Source organism: Dasypus novemcinctus, chromosome 31, assembly GCF_030445035.2.
Source record: "Dasypus novemcinctus isolate mDasNov1 chromosome 31, mDasNov1.1.hap2, whole genome shotgun sequence".
Classification (NCBI taxonomy): domain Eukaryota; kingdom Metazoa; phylum Chordata; class Mammalia; order Cingulata; family Dasypodidae; genus Dasypus; species Dasypus novemcinctus.
This window is the reverse complement of record NC_080703.1, coordinates 21,331,134-21,356,206: the sequence shown is the minus strand read 5'-3', so window position 1 is coordinate 21,356,206 and position 25,073 is coordinate 21,331,134. Positions and strand designations below refer to the sequence as shown.

The window sequence follows — 25,073 nt, the reverse complement described above, 5'->3', positions numbered from 1 at the left end:
CAACAGAATGACAGCTCAACAACAGCCAACCCAAAGTTGTCATCTTCTTCTATTCCAGTCACATTTCTGACCATAGTCTATTTGAGTGGCTCTTGTGGGTTGGGGGTTGGTGGTGACTGTTTTCTGTTAAGACCTCAAAAGAGGATGGATTAAATGTCCTTTTTCAAATGGTAACAAGTCACAGGTGTCAGGACCTGAATCATTACTGGTAGTTTTGACAAAGAAGAAATGTTGTTGGGGGGAAAGTTTGAGTAACTTTAAAAAGTCTTTTGCCATGTTCTTTGGAACTGAAGTTGGAAATGGAACATTCTTTTGAAGTCCTAGGTTTCTTGGCTTGCTTTGGTCTCTGAAAAATTAAAGAGTCGCTTTATCAGTGCAGTTGACAGGTGATGGTTGTAGGATCCGTATTTATTTAGAAATATTATCAGATGGAAATGTTGCCATTTATGTAAAGGGAAGAGGCTGTGACGGGAGTTCCTGAGGTGGCACCTTGTTGGTTTTGTGTTTTGTTAATTCCTTTTCATTGTGTATAGTTTCATGCTATACCAATGCAAATACATGAAAATGCACATTATAAATGACCCTGTAGCTCTGGAGAAAAGTGGCAAAGCACAAAAATATGGATGGAGGATAGGGAGAGAGAATACTCTCTAGTAAGGATTTTAAATTGTTCCTCTTCAGTGATATTGCGTTGTTATTAAGGTGCTTCTCTGACTTGGATGCTTACATAACCGTACCCATATTAGCTACCCTAGAGATTGAGATTTATGTCCGAGAATCCCCAATATCTCGATGACAGGCCGTTCAAGTGATTATAGACTGAAACTTGAGACAGTTACGTTCTGCATAGAGGGAAAATGATTTCACATGAAGACCAAGGTATTGAGGTCACAAAATCACACTACAGGAGGATTATGGATGTGTCGGTGTGTGTGCTGCACTCACTTCTAGTATGTTCTCTAAAATCCTCAGATATAATCCATCTGCCCTTCCATGAAAGAATGTCTCTTAGGACACACTTCTCAGTTAAGTGATATCATTTCTTAGTTAGAATTGCATTGTCTGTTGTGCTGGGCAAGAGCTTTATATGTTTTATATTATTTAATCTTTTTTAAAAAAAGATTTACAATATTGTTATTAAATTTTGGGTATACAGAGAAGCAATGATTAGCATGCCTGGGAACCAGAATGTCTAGCGCCTAGAACATTTTCCTTCAATAATCTGACTCTCTTAAAAATGAAAGCATCCAGAGCATCTTGAGCAAAGTCTTCAAGAAGATCCTCTGGATTGGCTGGGAATTCCAACCCTTTAACTCCTTTTCTATCTGATAAGTAACTTGGTTGAGGGAAAAGACATTTTTGAAGGTTGACTCACTGCTATCAGTAAATAGCAGAATCTTACTACAGTTTGATAGTTCTTGCTAGATTTTCTCTGCTTACTACTGCTACAAGATATGATTTTTGGGGATGGCTATAGTGGGTTATCCCTTAAATGTTAGCTTTGCTTTACTCCATTTCATCTTTCCCCCACCTCAAAAATGAAAATGTGACATTTATTCACAACATTACCATAGCAAATGAACCTAGTCACCGTGTTAGTACAAAACTGCTGTTTTAAGATTTGGATTGTCCAAATACATGACTTCAGACCATATCCACATGAGCATGAGCACAATGAGAAACAAAAGCCAAGATGGAAAGATAGTTGAAGAAGAGTCACAAGATATTTTATCTTAATACATTGGGAGTTTCTGGGAAACTTGTGAATTACCTGATGAAAGCAGAGATGGAATGATCTAGAAATTCTGCCATGTAGACAGATAAGCCTTTCCAGACATTGGAAACCTATTTCTAGGAACTAAAATTTGCCCACAAATCTATCTCCAGCATCGAGATCTCAGTCCATGTTTACACAACACCTGTAAAATAGATTCCTGTCATTCTGAGGCTTACACTCTGCTTGTAGAGACTGAGCGAATAACTTCAGAATCTCAGTCATCTTTCAACCTGCAAAATGTAGTGCAGTTCTTTGTGAATACATGGGAGGCACGTGATTACTGCCTGGGGCACGGCTGCGGTTCAAAGGCATGCTATATCAACTACCACACAAAGTGGAGCTGGTGGGGGCTCCTGTCCTACCAGATGCATGCAAATATTTCGAGTAACCCCGTTATTCTGCCTGGAGGGAAATTTGGAGGGAATGAGATGATCGGATGGCATTATGTTAAGTGCCGGTGGGAGGCTACATGAGGATGGAGCAACCTTGGATGTGGGCAGCCCTTAAAGCTTTGGAATGACAACAACAATACCATGCTTTAAAAAGATTAAGCTGGTCTGCACTTGTAGGAAATATTCAGGAGGAGATGGTCAGCCGTAGAAAGACTTGGCTGAGTATTACTGTCACTAATGCATGGGGTAGAGATTAAGAATATAGTCCAGGAGAGGAGGACTGGGAAATGACATTCATTCCAAGATGGTGCATTCATCTGCACAGAATGATGCACTTTAGAGAATTAGTTAAGGAAAGTTCCTTTGCCCCCGCATCAGGGGTAGGGACACGTGAGTGGATGAGGAGCATTTGGAGACTAGAAACCATCTACTAGAACTAGTGTTTTCAAAAGGGCCTAGACCAGCCACAGGCAATGAAGGAGCCTGGTGTGGATCTGCTTGTCTGTGCATATGTCAGAGTGACTATTAAACTAGTCTTGGATAATTTTAATGTTAAAGGGCTGTCATCTCTTGAATATGTTTTCTTTTGTCTTTCACATCCACCCACTGTCATTGCCTCAAATCCCTAAGAGTGCAGAGAAAAGGAAGGAAATACAAAATGCCCTAAAGGAAGGTAGTTGTGTGGCCCAGGAACTGAAAAGCAAGTACACTGGCTCAAAGGCAGAGGATTGGGGCTGTATCTTAAGAGTCAAGGGCAGGGACCTATCTGGGTGATTCCTGAAAAAGGTAGACTTGTGTATTTTTCTAGGATGAGTGGTATGTACTGACTACAGTAGTTTGTTGCCAGAAAAGATGATGACCTGAGAAGGCTATGTAATAAGTCACAAGAACCATGGAAATTGTTCTAGCACCAAATGAAGCTTCTCTATTGGTGAAGCAATTGACACAGTTGATTTTGTTAAGAATCCCTGAAATGATAAATAATTACTGCACTAAGGGGCAGGATTTTAGGTCCTGCCACCTTTTCAGTGGGTAGATCTAGAGAGGAGTTGACTAAAGTACATCAGGGTCACAGAATATCTGCTGTGCTTAATTTCCTCATGAGATTAAGGAGTAAAATGGGAACCATCTTTTTTTAATCCTTAGACATTTCACTCTCTGCAGATGATGAAGTTCCTTTATACCAAACACAAACACACACAAACACACACACATACATACCACCAACAACAACCACCAAAAACAAAACATGTTTTTCTTACTGCTTTTGTTTGTACTACTTTTCCTTTGGTTAAAAATGTGAGTGGCACCTCAAATTAATTGAGCAGCATGCTGATGTAGATGCTCACTTAATAATCCTCTGAAGAAGACCAAACATCAATTTATTTAAGAGCCTCTTAGAAATCTGTGAGTGGCTGGCATCCTCTCATTTCTAAACATGGTAAATTTACTGGGTAATTTTTATAAGAATGACGTTGAAAATCATCAGACTAGAAGCCAACAATCAGATACCTAAGAATCACATTACTCTCAGGGAAACCATGAAGTTTTAATTACTAAAGAAATGCCTAGTTCTTTAATCAAATTTTGGGCTCAAAAATAACATCAGTCTAATTCCATATAATTTTCTCAAAAAATGTGTTTTTGCCCTATTATTCTTCTCAAATCCTTCAGAGAATGTAAGACTCCATAGATAAGATGGATAAATCTCAGAAATATACTGGAGGTGGGGTGGGGGGGTAAGTTTGTTGCATTCCTTTCCCCCTTTCAATTATTTATGGAAGTTTAACTTTTGAATGCACAATCGACTAATGCTCAAAATAAAGCATGCCTGTGCCTACTATAACATAAATATCCTTATTGCTACTTCTTTTCCAGAGTGTCCCATGGACTAAGAATAATTTGTGGAAACGATTTCTTTAGCTCACAACATCCTAAACAGGGAAAGTTAGACCATTTTACAGGAGGGAAAACTCAGTTTCACGTGGTCTTAGAAGCCCAAGACCAAAACCCACTGCTCCTTCCACTCAGCTATGAGTCTAGTCCTAAGGTTAGAGAGAGTAAAGGTTAACATTAACAGAATCAATACTCCCAGATAATTAAAAAAGCACAAAGAAATCCAAGCACTATTCTTCCACTCTTACCTACTGGTTGGCTTCTAAAACCCTAACTTGAACTTAATTGTTTTTAAAATTGAGCAGAGAACCAAATTAAACAACTCTAATACTAAGTGGGGCGGTCAACCCATTAGGGTGTCAACAAAACTCCAGAACCACAGAACACACTGGATGAAAAATACTCTTGGCATATGCAGAAGTAAAACAAAACCCAATTCCATGCTCATGCTCTTAAACTGTGCCCTAAATCAAGCAAAAAGTACTTCTCAAGTGTTCAGTATCCTGTTTTGGATAAAAGAAGTATAGGCTCTAGAATATATCCATCTTGAGGAGCCCAGATGATTTTCATCAGCACTCTGTCTGTGCCTACGTATATAATAAACTGTGTTATGTGGTTTGGGACACTATATAGAACTGCCCTGAAGGTACACTGGTTTTGGAGGGAGCAAGCTTTCTGGGACTCAGTCCCCTCCATCTACAGCTCTGCTGGTAAGCAGTTGAATTAGCCCCAGTGCCTGAAGCCTCCCTTCTTTGCTTCTCCACCCATTTATAGGATTGGTTGTCACTTCAGCCCATGTGCCCTGTGTTTGGGGGCACACTTGAAGGCGAGAACCTGGACGTTTATCGCGGATACGTGTCCTTCTTGGTGTAGTTCTCATGTCTTGCTTGGTTAAAGATGTCTCATATTGCAGAGGCCCTTAGCCTATTACTATGGCTTTAGGAAAGATAGAAGAGGGCCAGAGAGCAAAAAAAAGATGTAGTTTATTTGTTGAAGGTGTTTGGTTTCCCTAGAATAATATGCTTTGATGTCATGTTATAATGATTAACATGGAACTTGAAGCACTACATTGAATCTGCCAAGACGAATGAATATCTACCTAACACATCTTATCCAACAACTGATTCCTTCTAGCCCCTCAGCCCTCAATTCAATTCCACTGGAGCCTCACAGAATCTCAACCTCTACTTTATTCCTCCCCTGGCCTTCTAACTAGAAAAACAAAACATTTCTTTGCAAGTACAAAAAAAAAAAGGGAGGCAACTCTGGAGAGTGCACTGATCACTTCGGATGTCCTGCTGTATTTGCTTGTAGGCTTAAACAGAGTGCTTTTAACAATATATAAGAAAAACAAAACAAAACTTTCACCCCAAAAATGACAGTTAAATTCAGCCGTTTTCAAAGAAAACACTAAAAAATTGTGACTGCCTCATTTGAAAATGCTTGAATCAAGTCTTTGAGTATTGTATTAGTGATTGGACCTAGGTTAATTCTAATGAAAATTTTGGTTTGATGTTTCCTGATGTCCTCATACTTTGGCTACTCAGAAAAATATCAACAGTGGTAATAATAGTAGCTAATATTTACTGAGTTCTATGCTAAGTGCCTGCCAGTGGGCTTGATAGTTTACTTACATTATCTTGGAGCTCATTTACTCTTTCCAAGCACTGTAAGGTAAATACTGTTACTCCCCCTCCCTTTTTTTAAAGAACAAAACAATAAAACAAACACCTCTCCTCTAAGGAGGTTTAAGTAAATTGCAAAAAGTCACACAATTAGTAAGCTGTAGAGCTGAAAAGATAATATGACACATGGTTTGGAAAGATGCACTTTTGTTAGGCCTGCTTCTCAGCATTTTGTCTGTATTGTTTAACACTATTTTAGTGACTAAACTATTGCAGTATTAAATGTAGTATATGCTAGCTCACATCCGTTTTATACTGAGTTATGCTATAAAATGCATTTGAGTTTTGTAGGGTGTGGACTTCGAGTCATTGAATATATAACTACTATCTTTTAGAATTTGTGTAACAGTTTAATGGAAGAATGGATAACTTCAAGGAAGGAAAGTAAACTGATAGTTTAGCCCTCTTTTCAGTCAGTTTATTACCACTAAAAGAAAGGTCTAAGATTAGAAAACATGGAAGAAATGAATACTGAGGAACTGAACAAGAAATTGTAGGTTTGAAAATTTAAGTACCTCCAAATTGGCCCTAAAGAGTCCCAAACAGAAATTGCTTTATAGGTTCTTTGACACTTATCAGACAAAGATTGAAATGTTTTTATAATTTAAGAATATAAGCATATATTTTGATGTTGTTCTCCTTTTTGAGAATATATGAGGCATCCTATGTTATAGACATTTCATATAAGAACACCCCCATATCGTTTAGAAAAAAAATGCCTTTCTATGAAGATGCGTTTCTACTATACACATGACTTTTCATTTGTGGCAATTCTCTTTTAGAGGAAAACTTCCAGAAATGCATCTCTGTGTATCTATATGTTATGTATGCCTCTTTATTGTTTGCCAATACTGTGCTCAGTACAGGTCAGAAATAACCCAAATCATGAGCAGAGAATATAATATTCCAGGTCTTAATTGCATGTGATTTCTTTCTCTTTTCAACTTTTATATTTTCTCTTTTTATTCTTTTTCTTCTATCCTTCTCTATGTCATAGTTATTTGTTTTTTTTTTTATTTTAGAGGGCAAAAGAAGAAAGGTCTTCAGAGTAGACCCTGCCATTTAATTTACTTTACTAAATGCATGTATTTATTTATATGCATATAGATCAAGATGGATATAGCAATAAAGATATTTTTTTATTTGTTTATTTTTGGCTTGCGTATATTGGGGGACTGTTACATAATAATCCAAGACCAGAAACAAGGAGAATAATTAATTCTTTATTTTAAAAAGTAGCAGCAAGGAGAGAGATTAAGAATTAGTTTGAGAAACCAATGCATCTAAATGATCATTTTAACTGATTATAATATAATACAGGCTTATGGAAGAAAATGTAGAAAATCACAATATAAGAACGTTTTAATTATACATAACCCAGTGATTGGATACTTTGTAGTTGTTGAGTTGCTTTCCTCTCTTTCTAAAATAGAACTTTTTTTATTTTTATTACGTTTGTTGTAATAATCACAAATAAGTCAAAGGTTAGAAATAAAAATTGCCTGTCATCCCACCATCCAGAAACGATCACTGCTAACATTTGTCTTACTGTATCACTCCTAACATAATGTTATATATTACAACTTCAGCATACATGTGACCATGATGTATCCATGTTTTTATAAATAGTTTTTCTATTTTAGTCAATATTGTTGGATATCATTTTAGAAGGCTGCATATTTGCACATGGTGATATCTTGGGTCACTTAACCCGTTCACTGAGGACTTTCACTGTTTTGTTCTTGTGAACAATGGAACTCTGTGTTTATTTTTATTATTTCCCTTGGATACATTCTTAGAAATGAAACTGTTTTGTCAATGTGGGTTAACATTTTCAAGATTCTTAATGCACATATCCAAATTGTTTGCCAAGTTGGTTTCCCCAGCTTTAGTGGTCTTTCTTACAGACCCATGTTATCTTTGAGTATTCTGCTTAATTTTGTTTTTTATGAATAGCCTTATGGTATTAAAGGGGATCAAGGTATTTTCAGTGTTAATTTACATGTCTGTGTTTGTATGTACAGTGTAAGGTAGAAATAGAGAAGAATGAAATTAATCAAAAGTATGGCAAAGGGAGAACAGGAGTTTGTAAGAGAGGCAAAAATAGGGAGTTGGATACTTACCATTGAAGACATTATCTGATTTGTAAGGTTAAGTCTCATTTAAAAGGGAATAAAATGGTGTAAAATGACAAAATGTTATTGGAATTTTTGAAAAGCTATTTGAATATCAGAGCATAGGACTTTTTTTTTCCTTTTTAATAGAAGACGTCAATATTGTAAACATTTTTTAATTGAAAATTCAGAGTATTTTGGGAGCAGTGCCACTTACTCTTTTCTAATATGTTTCACAATTAAAATATTTTTTGTAGAGATCATACACCATCAAAATATTTTATTCTGTATTGCTCAGAGCCTTTCTTTGCTAAGGTGCTTATACATATTAATGACCACCTTTTAATTACTCAGTTTGAAATTCAAAGACTTCCTCTTGGTGCCTCTCCATATTTAGTAGAATAGAAATTTTCATTTCTGTGTGTGTGTGTGTATGTGGCAGGGAATTAAACTTAACTATTTGAAAGTAAAGTAATAAATTTGGTCTCAAGAACCTGCCACTGAGGGTAAACTATTGAAAATACTAGAAGATGAAAAATGTAAAACAATAATAATAATAATAGTGAGTGTTCTTCTCTTTGAAACTTCATGAGAAAACTATTCTAACTAAAATTGGAATTGACTGAGTGAAAGAGTTTGATTGTCTCACACCTGTCGTATTTCACTCAACAACACTGCTTCTCAATTAGTAGGCTATGTCTAATTAAGGAACAATGAGGAGTTAATTCTAACTTATCAGGGGCTTGATTGAGTATGCCAGGAAGCTGACTGGAAATGCCAGCACTGTTTAGCACACATGAACAATGAGCTTTCATAGTTGATATGAGCTAGGAATTGTGGGAACATATATTTTTACCTAGAGAAGAGGAAACTATTTTCCATCTAGAAGAAGCATTAAATTTATTTTCTCTGCTTTTTGATGATGATATGGAGAAAGCTAGAAATAATACCTCATGGGCTAAAGTCTGCCAAGGGAAAAAAAAATAGGCATGTATGATACATGGCTGTAAGATATATGGTAAAATCTGATCATCATTAATTTAATGGCTATCATGACCTTCTGCAGCTTTGGGGATTTTTTCTTAATGTTATATTCTCTCATATTAATACATTAAAAATAATTTATTACCATTTTAAGTAATGTTCTGTAATACATTATTTTAGTGCCATTCATTTTATAAGAAATAATAGTGCTATGGTATTAAATTAATGGTAAAAGGATTTTTAATAAGCTATAATGTAATGGTGCATTACTGGTAATTTTTAGTTTAATCATTTGCAGTGCTTCAGTTGTTTATCTTCGTTTGTGTGAGTTTAATCTTCAAGTTGCTCTTAGCTTTAGAACCATAGATAGTTCTCTATAAAATCATCCTGGAAAAAAAATCTTGTAAGGTTTTTTTTTATTCCCTTTAAGCAGACTTTACAAGGTTGCTTTTTGATCATACAAAATATTTTTGGAAAACATAAAAGGATTAATAATTTGTACTAACTTATAGTGTTTGGAGAAAATAAAACAAGATATTAAAAGCAGTTATTGAGAATGCGTTTTGCAAAAGTTATGTCAGAGAGAGCAGATGTAGCTCAAGTGGTTGAGTGCCTGCTTCCTATATACAGGGTCCCAGGCTCAGTCTCCAGTATCTCCTAAAAACAAACAGCAAAGAAACAAATGAAAAAAACAACTCTCATTGGAGAGCAGATTTAGCTCAGTGGTTGAGCACCTACTTCCCATTATAGGGTCCTGGGCTCAATCCCCCGTATGGCCTACAATAAAATTAAGATAAAAAAAGTTATATCAGAGTAAACACTTTTGGTTTAAGTAATATTTACATTATTGATTAGAACAAGATCTTTTGACTACTGTTTGGTTATGCAATAGATGCATTTTTCCCAAATACATCCTGTCATGAAAAACAAATAGGCCAGCAGTATAAAGTAGAAATGAAATTTCAAAAATAACGTTTAGTTTTTTCATAGCTACAATGACATTTCAAATTCAGAAGTTCTAAGGCTAGAAGAGGTGTGATTTCCATTTCTACTTCCCTTTCCAAGATACCTTCAGATCATAAATTTCTTTTTACATGATTGTAAACTTGAACAAAACATTAAGTCCTGATTTTTAAAGATTTTCCTAATACTCTAAATTTAAATTTGTGCTCCTACTAAACAAATTCTCTCCTGTTCTATCATTAAAATTTTTATGATTCTGTGTCTTATATAGTGACTCTTTTGATCTGTCCTTGAATTGCACCAGTGATTTATGAACCACTATCCTAAACATTCCATTGTATGTGTTTCATTTATTCATTCAAACTGAATGCTTCCCATGTGCTAGCCCTGATTCTAGGCACTAGAGATTAAATAGCTAGAAGGCCCCTACCCACATGAAATTTACATTCTAGCTGTGGTTAATGTGCTGAAATCTCACTTGAATGCTTTTCTTCTTAAGGAAGATTTAGTCTAAAGTAAATTCACCATCTGCTCACAAATCACAAGTCCGTATTCTCAGTTTCCATTCTAAGAGGGCCCCCGTCCAATTAGCAACAAATACAAAGAGTGCATCTGTAAGGTTAACAGTTCACAAATCATTTCATTTACTAGAGTTTATCAGACTGTAGAGTCAAGAGATACACGGAGGGAGAGACCTAATTAACATTGATTGAATCAACATTTGTATTTAGGTCAATATCCTAATGTCATTGCCTATGTAAACAACAACAAAAAAAAACCTAAATAGAATATGGAAGTATTAGTGGAAAGTATTGAGATCCTTTAAAAAAATGCTAGAGAAATGTTCCTGTTTGCAGCGACTTGAAGCTATCCAAGATAATAACAGCTTAGAGTGTGATAATTGAAGTGTACATTGACTATGCATCATTAACATATGTTGAATTTCTCTACTGTAAATGGCACACTGTAAAGCACGTTGATTTTATTCCTTTGGTGTTCTGATTTTAAAATGTCATCAATGTACCTCCAGGTTGTTTGTTATACTTTACTACATTTTAAGTTGGTTGGACAACATTTACATTGATTTCTAGGGTGGTGGAGGACTTCTAGTTCTTTACTGTGAGCTTTGAGGGCCTCTAGCCCACCGTGCACCAAATAATCAGATTGATACAAAAACAGACTTCTACAAGCATGTGAAAAGGCTGTTTTATGCCTGTTACTTAGTAGGCGAATCCATAAACTTGGGGTCAAAGGGATGGATCAGGGGTGATTACCTCATCTGTAAAAGAAGCAAAAAAAAATCTTTGCTCCTCCTACATCAGAGTTTTACTGTAGGGATTAAAAAAAGATAATTATATCACTTTGCAAAAATTATACACTATTCTAGAAACTGGTATTATTCCAGTTTTCTCTTATTGTCTGCACACCAATTTTATTATAATTTAGGTGCCTGTATTTAAGGAAGGAATGCTTCTCATCGAAATTTGAGTCATACGCTTCAACTCTTCCTTTGTTTTAAAAATGCTGTTTGCTTGTTTCGGAGCTACGAGGGAACTATGAGATTCCCTTGTTACCAGTGACCCCTAATAATCAAGCGACACCACTGCCCATGAAATGACTTCCTGGTTACCGAATGCAGAGAGAGCCAGTTGGGAGAGCAAACCCAGCAGGCATCAGAAGAAACACACTCAGCCCTTGAGGGCCACTTCATTTTTTAATTTTAATTTTAATTTATGTATTTTTAATTGTATTTTTTGAAGATAAATAGATCACAAAAATGTTACATTAAAAACTATAAGAGGTTCCCATGTACCCCATACCCTACCCCACTCCTCCCACAACAGCCTCTTTCATCATTGTGGCACGTTCATTGCATTTGGTGAATACGTTTTGGAACACTGCTGCACCACATGGATAGTTTACATTGTAGTTTACACATTCCCCCAGTCCATTCAGTGGGCTATGGCAGGATATATAATGTCCAGCATCTGTCCCTGCAATATCATTTAGGACAACTCCAAGTCCCAAAAATGCCCCCACATCAGATCTCTTCTCCCCTCTCTCTGCCCTCAGCAGCTACCGTGGCCACTCTCTCCACATTAATGCTACAGTTTCTTCCATTGCTAGTCACAATATTTCAGGCCCACTTTAATGAGAGTGATAAACTACAACTTTTTCTAAACCAGGACAGTCATTTTAGCACTTCCTCTGAGATGAATGCAAGCCCAAATCATTCACTGAGTTCTGTGGTGTAGAGTGAGGATTATAGGAAATTAACAAGAAGTGGAGCCCTTTCCTGTAAATGATTAAGAGGACTTAAAAAAAAATCAATTGACAAATCAATAGTGTATAACTACTTGGAACATTTTTTCCATGCTAATCAGTCATTAAGTTGTTTGAACTAAATACCTCCAGTTCCCCCAATTATGGAACTGATTTATGCTGGACATTGTATGTCCTGCCATAGCCCACCGAATGTACTGGAGGAGAGTGTAAACTAAGATGTAAACTATTGACCATGTGGTGCAGCAATGCTCCAGGGTATATTCACAAAATGCAGTGAATGTGCCACAATGATGAGGGAGATTGTTGATGTGGGGGGAGTGGGGGATATATGGGAGCCTCTTATTTTTTGTTTTTATGTAACATTTTTTGTGATCTATGTATCTTCAAAAAAATACAACTTAAAAAATTGATGGGGATGCGGGGGTGGGGAGTGGGGTGTATGGAAACCTCTTATGTTTTTAAATGTAACGTTTGTGTGATGTTAACTTTTTTTAAAAGATAGTTAAAAAATAAAATTTTAAAAATCTCAAAAAAAATTGTATGAAATTGGCATAAGGCATAAGGATTAATATAGATAGATAAATGAAAAAAAAAAAAAAAAAAGATGTGGTCTAGGATATCAGAGACTAGCGTAGCCAGATTCCAGAGCATATGTATTGGAGAAAGCCAGAAATAATTTATAGATGATCCTCTCTCATTTTGGATTCAGGGAACTCTTGAAAGGGAGCAAACGATGGGGCGTTTCTGAATGTTGATGAATTAATGTGGTACTTCCAGGTTCTATACGTATCTTAGTTTGAGAATACGGGAGAGAACTTGTTTGAATTCAGGAGCAATGGCATCAAGGAATGAAAGGAATACGTCCATAAACCTATATATGTGCAGGCCTTTAAAATTTTTTTTCAACTTCAGCCATGGTGAGCAGATGCAGTTAATCATGACCGCAAAACAGGACTCGGAATGCAAAACAACAAAAGGTATTCTAACAGCACATGTAAAGTGACGTATTATTTCCTACCTGTATATTGCCAGCAACTCTAGTTATCGAGACCACTTGTAAACTGTAAACTTCTTTTTTTCAAGTTGAATGCCACTGTGGGGGAAAAACAACTCTAAGAAATAATTTTAAACTGGAGGGGAAAAAAGCTTTTTTATTGATATGTTTTACTTTGCTGGCAGACCAGAGCAAAGGTTTTGTGAACATTTAAAAGATGAAAAAGGTGAAGAATCCCAGAAGCGGTTTATCTTGAAGCGAGATAACTCTAGTATTGATAAAGAAGACAATCAGGTTGGTTCTCAAGTTTGAGAGTGGCTGACGTTGTTGTTTTTGAAGGTGGGCTGACTGATGTTTTTGTCCTTCTCCTGTTGTCCCCTCCTCCTGCCATCCCTTCCCTGCCTCTGGTACCACTGTCCTTTCTCCAGCTTCCTTGCCCCCTTGCCTCCTCTTTTGGCTCTCAATGGGTAGCGGAAAAAAAAAAATGTCTTGGTTGCTTTAGCAATGGCTCTGTGCTGGGCTGCATGGGTGGTGCTTGGCGCAGTACCTGCTGCATGATTTGGGGGTGGGGGATGGGCTGCCACAGCTCCGAGCTTCGGGGGGAAAGCTTTGTCAGTCGCATTTCCAGATGTCTGTGTAACTATGGCAGTCGTTCCAATCCCTACAGCTTTGTCCTTCAGTTGTGCACAAATTGAGCTGGATTATCAATACGGACTGATGATCAACCGGTGTAGCTGTAAAGAACAAACCTTGTTATGGTGAGGACAGGTGGATTTTGCAACTCTCCTAAACTAAGTCTTCACAGCAAAGAATTGAGTTCATGTTTTAGTCTCCCACGCCTTCTCTCTCCCATGTTTTACTGTCCGTGTGAATTGTCTGCTTTGTTGTGCATGAACTGTAGCAGAATGTTATCTTTACGTGTCCTTTTGCTATGACAATACACTGTTGCTCTAGCGTAGCCGTATTCATGGTACCTGGGAAAGGGCAGAGGGGCTTCACTAAATCGTTCTTGCAGATTTGGGACAGGGGGATGGATTAGGAAGAAAACGGAGTAAACGGCAAAAATAAATAAATGAACCACAACAGAAGAGTAGGAAGCCATACATAAATGCCATTCCCATTACACTTTGTGTCTCCAACAATCGAAATAGATTTTTTTGAAAATAGACTTTGCTTTAGAATTCTTCAAGGTAAGACAATATGCATCTCACTCGAGTTATTTTAATTATTCTCAGTGAGTCACTCTATGTCAGTATGTGTGTCTCAGACGCACTTGAAAAAAAACTAACCAACACTTCGTATTTTGTATCTTGTTTCCTCCCACCACCGCCACCACCACGACTGAGCTGCACCGTGGCTCCTGTTAGGAAACATGTGCCAGGGCCGTGTATTTAGCGGGTAGTTTGCTGAATGGATGGATGAATGTGGCTAGTACATAGCACTTTGTGAGGTATGGCAAGAATAGGCTGGGGGGTAGTTGAGTTGCAGAAAGTTGTTCAGATGAGAGGACAAAGAGCAGTCCTCATGCTGGATTCTTTGAATTGTTCCTTCAGTTTTCTTGACATTGACCCTTATCGCCAGATAGACATTTTAAATTTGGTTTTAAAAGCCCATGATCCTGCTTTCTTTGCCTGATGCAATTCACAAGATCCATCAGTGAGGGAATAAAATACAAATTAGGATATAGAGAAATAGTGTCTACTCCATCTTCTTTTCTGCCCATTCCTTCCTTCACTCATTTGCTCTAATTCTCCATTTTCCAGGTTTTCAAAGGCATTTCTTCCCTCAGCCACATTGAACTAGCTCCTTCCTCTGAGGAGTCAGAACCATTCAGGTTAGCAAGATGCTGGTCGATGATGACCCACCATGTCCTGAATTGGCTAAACACCTGCGGCACTGACAGGTGCTTTCATTTCTAAAACACCGGTGCTACTTCCAGCCAGGCAGGAAGCTACCAGGTGCAGCAAACTTCTCCCCTCACTGCACGTCATATACACACAGTACAAGCCATGCCCCCGTGACCTCCATAAGGTCCAGAGGGAGTGAGACTTTCCATGCTCCATTTGTTTACATGAACATGTATTATTCTCAGCTGACAGTTGCTTAACTGCAGGCTTCTAACAGCTCAACTTGGATAACCCTCCTGATTTCTTTTTTCTGTTCAGCAAAACAGAATGCATCCATTTAGAGATGACAGACGAAGTAAATCAATTGAAGAGAGAGAAGAGGAATATCAGAGAGTGAGGGAGAGAATATTTGCACACGATGTGAGTAGTTGTTTTAATTGCCTCTTTAGTGTGGTCCTCCCATCAGCAGTAAGGCAGTTTCGTTCCCCAGACAGTGAGCTGGCAGGGAAAAAGGAAGCTGAAGCCGGGGAACAAATCAAACGACCGCAAACTGGACGAGGACCTGATTCAGGGAAGTGATGGAAAATTAGCCAATGGTTTGGTGTGTTCCTAGGATATGACCTGTGAGGGCACATAGGTCTAATTTTGCTCAGTAAAAGAGACCTTAACTGTGGAGAAGTTGTCAGATTTGAAGAAATGCCTTCACATCCATATTAGCAGAAACAGCATTTTTGTGTTCTTTTAAATACCAGTGTTGTGCAGAGGAAGAAATTACAGAAAAGAGAGAAGAGCCTGTTGATTATACATACACACAGAAGAAAGAGAGTATTTTCTGGGTTCTCAGCAAGTATGGACATTTTACTCTATAACAGTTAAACAATAATTCTCATATTTCCTCCTCAAATTCAAATCAAATTAGGTCCGGGAGAAACCTGCCAAGGAAATAATCACAAAATAATTTATTTTGTTCGAATCACTGTGAACAATGTGGTTGAGCGTTTTGTTCCTTTACTCACTGTGATCAAAATAAATTACAATTGAAATAAACACTTGAAAGCTGGGGGAAAAAATTAAAGCTAGATTTAAACACAAAGAAATCAAAACCATGAGTTATTCCCATAGTGTTTCCATTCCGTGAAACCATTTGGCAGCCTCCTAAAATGCAGTGAGTTCTTTCCTCTGACAACGTAGAGGTGCAAGCTCTTTCTGTAGACCCCCTGACCACCAACACTTCCTGCTTCGCTCAGTCAGTGGGGGCATCTGACCTGCTGTTGTGATTGGCCCCTGGAGGGTTTACAAAGCCAGCCTGGACACTTGGGCTCCGGGGCTCCATGTGGATGAGAACGGCTGTCCCTGGAAGTTTCAGGCTGACACTCGTTTCCCTGGTCCTGCGGCCAGTGCTGGGTGCTTTCATACAAAGCCGCAGAGGAAGTTCAGATTCTTGAAGCACTGCATTCCGTCCACATGTCTGCAGTTTCTATTATCTTCTCTAGAACCACTTTGCCTTTCATGGGCATAAGAAGATCAAATCTTGACATGTGAATAGTTCTGGCTCAGAGCTGGAATGAGGAGACTGGGAGGGACAGTTGCAGGTAGCCATAGTTGGATGTTGGGATGCGATTCCAGACAATTCTGAGTATGTGTGGGCCACTTTGACTTTTTATTAGGGTCAGAATTAGAGGTGATGCAAGCACAGCCCTCGCACATAGTAGGTCTTTAATTGTGTCTACTGGTTACAAGAATGAAGGGATGAGAGGATCTATGCTAGTCTTGGCAGGGTAGGGATTCCTATAGTGAACGGGGAGGTAGCAGTTTCCAATCTAATGACCTTCACAGAGAGAAATTTGTCTTAAGGCTGGTTCAGTTTTTTATTCTTTCTTTCTCTCTCTTATGAACATATTTACGACTTACTCTGCTCTGGCAAGTCAAGTAATTTATGAATGCATTGCTACCTGGAGAAGCAAATACCAGTCATGCAGATAGCAACACACAAATGACATTATGCTTTTCTTTAAAAAGCCGTGCCACGTTGATAGCTGCTCAAGAGCTAGGCAACAGAAAATAAAACATCACCGATGCCTGCCTGTGATGAGAACGACCCCTGGACTGCGGTCCTTCAGGGTCAGCATGATTTCCCTTGGACATTGCATGTCCCTACCACCCCATTAAAGAGGTTAGCAGCCGTGGTTCAGGGTCCCAGGGTCAAGATTGGAGGAAAATGTTGCTGTCAGGAGCCTCTATGGCCAGATGAAGTATTAACACTTTAAAAACATGGAATCAGACATACATTTAAATATGAGAAGGCTATGGGCATTTCACTCTATGAAATCTTTTAAAGTCCATTCCCTGAAACTTTTGGCAGCCCAATTTAAAGTGCTCTGCAGGAGCAGGGCTGTGGGCTCCTTCGTTATACTCGCGTCTACACAACACTCGCATCTTTACTAATTCGGGTGGGTCCCCAGGTCTTCTGTTTCTGGCACTAATCTTGACCTGATCTCTTAGGAAAGGGGCTTTTCAACTGGCGTCCCTCATCCCCTAGTATATTCAGAGAAGGACTTCATAGATGAAGTGAAATCCCTGTATCAGCTGCAATGCTCATGAGCACATGTGCATTTCTCTAAGGAAAGGGTTCTTTCCATTCATTATATTATTACGAGTTTTCGTGATCCTCAGAATGTTAAGGGTACATCTCCTACCAGGATGAAAAATGCCCAGAGCCTTTTTCACTAGTCCATGGCTCCCCTGGAGGCGTGAGTCCCATCATTGTGTTCTCTGTGTGTCAGCTTTCTATTTCTTTGTACCAAAATTTGGCAGCTTGAAACAACTAACACTTATTACTCCACAATCTCTGCGTGTCAGGAATCTGGGAGTGGCACGAGGTTGCAGTTGAGCTGTTAGGGCTGCAGTCATCTGAAGGCTTGATGAAGGGGTTCTCTGCTTCCAGACATGCACGGTTATTGGCAAGCCTCTGTTCCTCACTGGCTCGAGGCTGGAGACCTCAGTGTTTCACTCGGTGGGCTTCCCGTTGGCCATCTGGGTGTCTTTACACAGCAACTGGCTTCCCCTATGGCAGGTGTGACTCAAGAGAAAGAGAGTCCAAGATGGAAGCCACCGTCTTTTCATAACCTAATCTTGGACACGACATATCTTCCCTTCTGCTGTTTCTGTTGGACACACAAATCAACACTGGTAAACTATGGGAAGGACCATTCCAGGGGTGAAGACCAGGAGGTACTGGTGGATCATTGGCGGCCACGCTGTATTAGCAAGATATTAGTGTATGCCATATTAACACAAACTCTCAAGGACATAGCACAGCAATATGAATTTTTTTCAATGATATCTGGCAACGAATCTCCTTACCATTTAGATAGTGATAGCACATTTCAAGGGACCTTCATGCTATGCACTTTCAGGCCCCCCAAGGACCATTACCACTGCCCAAATTGTTGAGATACACAAGATAATAAAGTATATTAAGTCAATTATAAAACAAATGCAAAGAATCCAGCATAAGGAAATTATGGTACAGAAGCCTCATCTTTTTCTTAAATGGTGTTTAGTTTGTTCGTATTTTTTAAAAACTGAGCTAATAAAAGCTGCCTTCCTTGGCAATTATTATTTAAGTAGTAAAGTCATTTGAATAGATGAATAGATTCAAATAGTGATATACTTAAGTAGACGGGTTTTTTGTTTGTTTGCTTGTTTTTGTTTTTTGTTTTTGCTTTTCTCTCCTTAAAATGAAAATAAAGTTCAGAAATACTTCCTGGTATTTAAACTTAGTTTAGAAAAAATCAAATTTGCTTTTGAATTAGATATATTTTTGAATATTTTCCAAATGTATCTTGGTGTCTAAGGCGTGCATGTGTGTATGTGTGTGCTTATTATATATGCAGGCACACAGTCTAGATATGCAGATTACTTTAGAGGGTATCTATTTTTTAAAAAAGCCTTGAGATATTTAGTTATCTTGAGATAAGTCTATCGCAAAATATAAGTTAGAACACACAATTTAGTTCTCAAATGATAAATAAATGTCTTTAGGAATCAGTAATATGTGAAATATCTTGATTCTTTTGTTTCCTTTAGCAAGGATGTCCACTTATTTTAGGATTAATCCTCTGCAATATTGCCAGCTTTAAGAATTTTAGATTGATAAAGCAATATATTTGAGAAAGACATGCCTTGCTTAGAGCGTAATTTCTGAAGGATATGTACAAATAGAGATTCAGGGAACCTGCTTATCTGTGCTCCCCTGTTTTGCACTGGGATTCCTCTTTGTAGAAAACTGATGATAAGGGTATGAGATGCCTCCAGGATTGGGGGTGCGATGTGGGGGAGAATTCTGTAACACATTAGGCAAAATCATTTTTCTCCTTTAAAAAAAAAAGTGAGCACTTCATATCCGAGAATGCATATAAGTGACAGCTCTGAATGTAGCACTTAATTATCGTGACAATTTTCTTTGTTATTATAGTTTGCAAGTTATTAATATTACTTTTTTTAAAAAAAAAGTTTATTTTCATCAGCAACTGAATTGAAGCCTTTAAACTTCTCTGTCTTATTTATGAAAATGAGATGAGGGAGCGGTAGAATGATTTTTTTAGGAACTTTCTGTAAAAATCAGAAATATAGTTTTGGGAAAGGCACCCTTGTCTTGAGGGGGTCTTATCTTTTAATTCAAAGAGTTTGGGCTGTAAGCTTAACTTGCCCCCAAATGCTATTTGATTAAAAAGTCTGAAGAGGTCCGCGTGTCTTTGATCAATTCCTTCAAAGAAGGAATGGATTCCCAGAAATTCCTATATCATGTCAGAACTTTATAAACCTAAATTGACCTCTTTCCAACTTCAAGAGCAGAGAAATAATAAAGTATTGAATTCATAAAGTATACCTGAGACAACCTCACTTTCTTTCACATACCAAGACTTGGCTCAAACTGACAGCAAAACCAAACTAAAGGAAATAAAGACAACAGGATGTTTCCTTTACTGTGAAGAGATCTTCCTAGAAACAGTGTCAATGGCACATCATTTGTATTTGTTCCCTTTTTATGCACAAATGTCAGATTTTTAAAAAGCGATTTTCTGAAAAGATTTTCATTTAATTGGCTAGTTTGGCTTTTTGCTAAATAATGTTTTTGCACACTTGTTATCCAGGATGCATGTTAAATGCATGGTGATTGAGATAGAAATTGTTCTAGAGGTGCTCTCCTTGAAATGCTGAGGCCACTGAGGACGAAAACATCACTTCCACATGTAGCCTTCTGGCCTAGTGGAATGAAACAATTTCTCTATGGCAAAATGAGAAAGAAACCAATATCCTGCCTGGCTCTCTGAAGTGCTTACATGGCAGCATCTTTTAATTCAAGGATTAGTTATTGAAAGGTCATTGTTATTTCTTTAGTTTTATTTTCTCTTAAGATGGACCTGTTAAATTTCTGCTTATTCTTTTAACAGGTCAGTTATTCATGATTTAGAAAATCTACACAGATAGAATATAATGTATGTATAATTATGTTTAATAACTTAAAATTTGAAAATGGTTTTGTTAATCCCTGAACTTCCAGATTCTGTATTATAGGAGCACAGCATCATATTTTGTTTGGACTTCTCTTTTCCTGCTTAAGTTGAATGTGAGCCACCTTTCCCCAGTATACAATGATCATGGAATTTCATCCTTCCTACCTTTTGTATGAAACACAAGATAACAGATAAATGAATGCTAGGGAAATAGAGCTCATGAGTTGATTCCTCATGTGAAAAATTAAGAAATATTAGTGGAGCTTGACAGTTTTCTAAAAATTAGCTTCATTCCTTCCTCGCTTCTTTTCTGTTCCTCCTTCACATCTGATTGACATTCGATGGTATTTCTTCATTTTGGAGAAGGTTGCACCCAATCTGTTTGTTCTATGAGGGTTGAGCATTCCCATGTGATGATTTCAGGATCGTGGCTTTACGGATTTTCCACCCTCAGCTGGATCGTACTGAGTGTGCACGCTTTGCCTTGATCTGAACCCACTGCCTTGACTCTCCTTGGTGGCTGCACCTCTGCAGTTCTGAGCGGAACCACCCGAGGAAACAGCCCCTCGGAATCCAGCGCCACGTGTCTCCCCGGCAGTTTCATTTACAACATCTCTCTCCCTTTGACCTCGATGCTGAACAGGCTCAATCTGTTTCAAACCTGGAGATCCCCTGATGGAAAAATATCCTGGGCAGCCTGAGAAATATTTGCTCTCTAACTCTAACCTTTTTTTTTTCTTTTTTACTTCCTTGTTTTCTGAAACTAGTGCGCATTGTTAATTCTTTTCCCTTAGAAGGGGAAAAGTAGTTTTAGAATCAGGCAAGGCTTTGGGATCCCTCAGCATATCCAGAACGTCTGATACAATGCCTTTTTTTATTTTTCAGTCAGTTTGCTCCCAGGAAAGCCTTTTTGTGGAAAACAGGTAAAATGAAATTTACTTTTCCTTGTTTTTAAAAGAACAGAGTCTGTCATGTGTGTCCTGTATATTCATAGATATATACACCCCATATGTAAGTGTATGCTTGTATATATGTATACATAAATACATATATCTATGTGTGCACACACATATATATACACACACATTTTTATGTTATGTAGCATGTCTAAAAATTATTTGATTTGGGGGAAATACTTTCTCAGTTACTTTTGCACCTAGGTTTAAACATTTTTCTTATGTATGTAAGGTCTCAATTTCTGGTTGAGAACTATACCTTCAAAGGTGTAATTCTTATTACCTTTACCAGGTTTTACAAAGTATAAATGCTGAGACCACACAGGAACTTGCAGTTTCATTGGCTTATAGAGTAGGCTACTAAAAGCCCCTGCATATCTAATATTATCAGCCACTTCTTATCCCCCTCATTATATATGGCTATATAAATGATAGTTTGAGTACTACTGTCTTAAAATTTATCATTCTAAACAGTTCATGAATCTTCATAAAAGCGTAACTTGGAAATCTTATCTAAACTGGTGTGGATTTGGCAGTGTATCTAGCTAAGGAATTAGTGGGGGGTGTGTGGTCTTGTCATGTGGAGAGTTTATAGCATTTTTACAAAGTCTTGAGCAGAGGAGCATGAGGTCATCAAGCTTAACATTATAACTTTTTAAAAAATGGTTCTAAACTGACATAGATATTCAAATGCTCCATTAATATAACCACAGATTTTCAGGGGAAATTACGGAATTCCACATTAACTGTACTAATCATATTTAAGATGCATCAAAATGCACAACTTTGAGTGGAAAGGTAGTATTCCATACAAAAATGGTGGTTAATTTTATTTCACGTGTCAACTTAATGAGTGCTCCTGTGAAACTGATTAAAATAGTGGCTGTTTGATTACGTGCCAGTCCTTAGAGAAATTTAAACTGGGCTTTCAGAGATGATCGGTTAAAAAAAAATTGAAATCATTCCTATCAGCAGTTGGAAATCTTCAAGTAACTAACCCCTGCCATTAAGTAAACTCTTTTTCATGCTTCTTTTAGAAAAAGTATCAAAATTAGAAAACAACTCCATATGAAGGATTCAAAACCAACTCTCAAGATTGGCCTGGGAATCCATAAACATTCAGATAATTATTCTCTATTTATAACCAAACTAGGAATCCGTTAGCACTGGCATCTTGGGGATGACTCTGAGACATTCCAAAATTCTACATCTTACCAAAAAAGATTAAGCAAGCATTTACAACTTAATTATGTGGGAAGTCTTATTCTCTTGTCTTCTGGGCAGTCGCTTTCCCTTCCTTATTCCCCAGTCTTTTCTATTTACTTGGATTTTATATAAAATGATTGCTAAGATACTTAAGTGTTCCTCATATTCAAATTGTATTATGTACAATAATATATTTATTGGTCACATATATGCATTGCATATATGGACTCTTGCTAATCCCCAAAAGCAAAAATCTAATTGACTGGCTCTCCTCCAAAAACAGGTATGTTTTTAAATACTTGCTTCTGGTATGTTAATGTTTCCAAGAAATTAAAAAAAGAAAAACAACTTTGTTATTACCTGTAGAAAAAAAAGAACAATTAAGAAATTAAATGTCAATTATATCTGTATCAATTTCTTTTATCCTCTTTTCTTCCCTTTATTTTATCCACCCTCCTTTCCCACCTAGCTAGCATCCATGCCTTAATCCTAAAGTAGGGCTATTAATCCTGGGGTAGGGAAAATCCTTTATTTACTTTGGTAAAATTCAACCTTCTACAAGTAAAAGACAGTGTATGGGCTTACTCTTCAAGAAAGATGTGCTTGAGGAGAGCACACATCCATTTAACATAGGTAGTTGTACTCTTAGCCTTTACGTGATAAAAATCATGTTTTTCATTTCCAGTAGGCTCTTGGAAGACAATAACATATGCAATGAGACCTATAAGAAAAGACAGCTCTTTCGGTTGGTATGGTTTACTTTTTAAAAACTGTGTTTTCAGATTATGTGGCAGAATAAATGTTAAATATAAGTGTATTAGTGTAAAAAGCATTTCTGTTCATGAAATTAAATATGTTTGGCAATCTCTTTGTAAAACCTGTTACATGGCTGGTGTGGAAGTCACTAGAATTAGAAAGCCAGCCCTTTTTATATAATCCCTTAGGATTCCCCCGCTCTGATTTTTCGCTTTTTCTTAAGGGCTACCTTTGGTAGCACAGTGATTTACCATTAACAGAATCAACTCTGGTGAACGCCACTGAGTTGAAATTTCTCCGACAGGTTGCAATTTTTTATATGTTCCCAGCACTGGAAAATAAGTCAATGATAACTCTATTTGGGTAGTTGATTTTTAAGCCCAGTACTACACAGCATAATAGTCCATGCAGTGTGTGTGTGTGTATGTTTTAAATACAAATTTTGTTCCTAAAGGAAGATATAAGATTGCTTCCAATTATAATGAACTTCTTAAATCAAGGTCTGTATCAGATAAAGGGACAGGTTTACAATTTTTTAAAATTCTCTACTAGCCTGAAAGCTCTATGAAGCCAGAAGAACCAAATCCATTTTCTCATTATTTACTCTTTCCATCATAGGGATAAGGGCTACAAATATACTCTGTATCCAATATATTTATTTAATTTGTTGGTGCATTTATGAATAATAGATTTCATCTGTTATAGGAAAGATGAGACAAATTCATGCTCACTTAGAAGAAAAAAAAGGTCAAGAAAATTAGATGGATTGTGTACTTAGAAAGTTTATTTGCCATAAAAAAATGACTTCATCATTAGAGCAAAGTTTGAGTCATATATCCTCTTACACTTTGGTAAAACCAAACAGAATTTTTTTTTAACTTCTTTTGAGGTTGAACCATATAGTCTAATACCTTCCCTGATCTGAAGAGATTTGTATAGGTTAATATAGATGAAACATGGGTTCTTGTCCCTTAGAGGTCAACTAGTTTTAGAGCATCCCAAATCTGCCCCATAGCCATAGACACCATCCACTCAGTTCAGTCATCCCAAATATAGATGCTACCTTTCAGCAGAATCACCAAGCACAAAAACTCAGGAAGATGACTTAGCATAAAACCATCAACCCAATTGTAAAAACAATTCAAAATATATGTGTATTGCAGCTAAGAATAGCGGTGACCACCTTCTTTTCGGAGAGAAGCTCATCCACACTGGTATTTAAGGGAAGACTGGATTTCTCCAAGAGCAGATAGTTTATGAAGAAGGTGGTATTTGTAGCAAAAATAGTGATGGGAAAAAGGAATCACCCCATATGTTAATTCCCTTCTGATGCATCATGCTGAAGTAGCACCCCACATTAAAAAATATATATTCTACATTACCTGTAAATGACATTATATCAAATTCCAGGTGCATGCATGCTTGCTAATATATAATGAAATCCATCTTGAAGGACCAGGCTTTGTCAAACATCAGTTCAGTAACCGGTTATATGGGAGAATAATGAAGTTGAGTGTGGAGATTAAAAGAGAAACAATTTGGAATGGAGGTCGTTATTCTTTCTCCACTCCACTTCCCATGGCTTTTTTTAATTTCAAAACATTCAAGAGCTAAAGTTAACTGGTCACTAGTGGGTTTCTGGTATTTTCTAACAGCACTCCGGTCCTTTCTATGTGGTCATTGCTCCTAAACCCAGCC

General features: G+C 37.4%; 1 protein-coding gene across 50 annotated transcripts in view; it reads left to right on the top strand.

Annotated features, from left to right (window-relative positions):
- Positions 1–25,073, top strand: part of ARPP21 (cAMP regulated phosphoprotein 21) — a 156,669-nt gene that overhangs the window by 55,753 nt on the left and 75,843 nt on the right. For 15 of the 50 annotated variants that reach the window (XM_058290709.1, XM_058290701.1, XM_058290724.1 and 12 more), the window contains exons 10-12: positions 13,277–13,385; positions 21,343–21,380; positions 23,305–23,364. In XM_058290709.1, the coding sequence (XP_058146692.1) occupies positions 13,277–13,385; positions 21,343–21,380; positions 23,305–23,364 (207 nt within the window). Of the gene's footprint in view, positions 1–13,276; positions 13,386–15,256; positions 15,359–21,342; positions 21,381–23,304; positions 23,365–25,073 lie in introns of all 50 variants that reach the window. The other 35 variants (XM_058290691.2, XM_004471135.4, XM_012530090.4 and 32 more) reach the window with 5 other exon arrangements.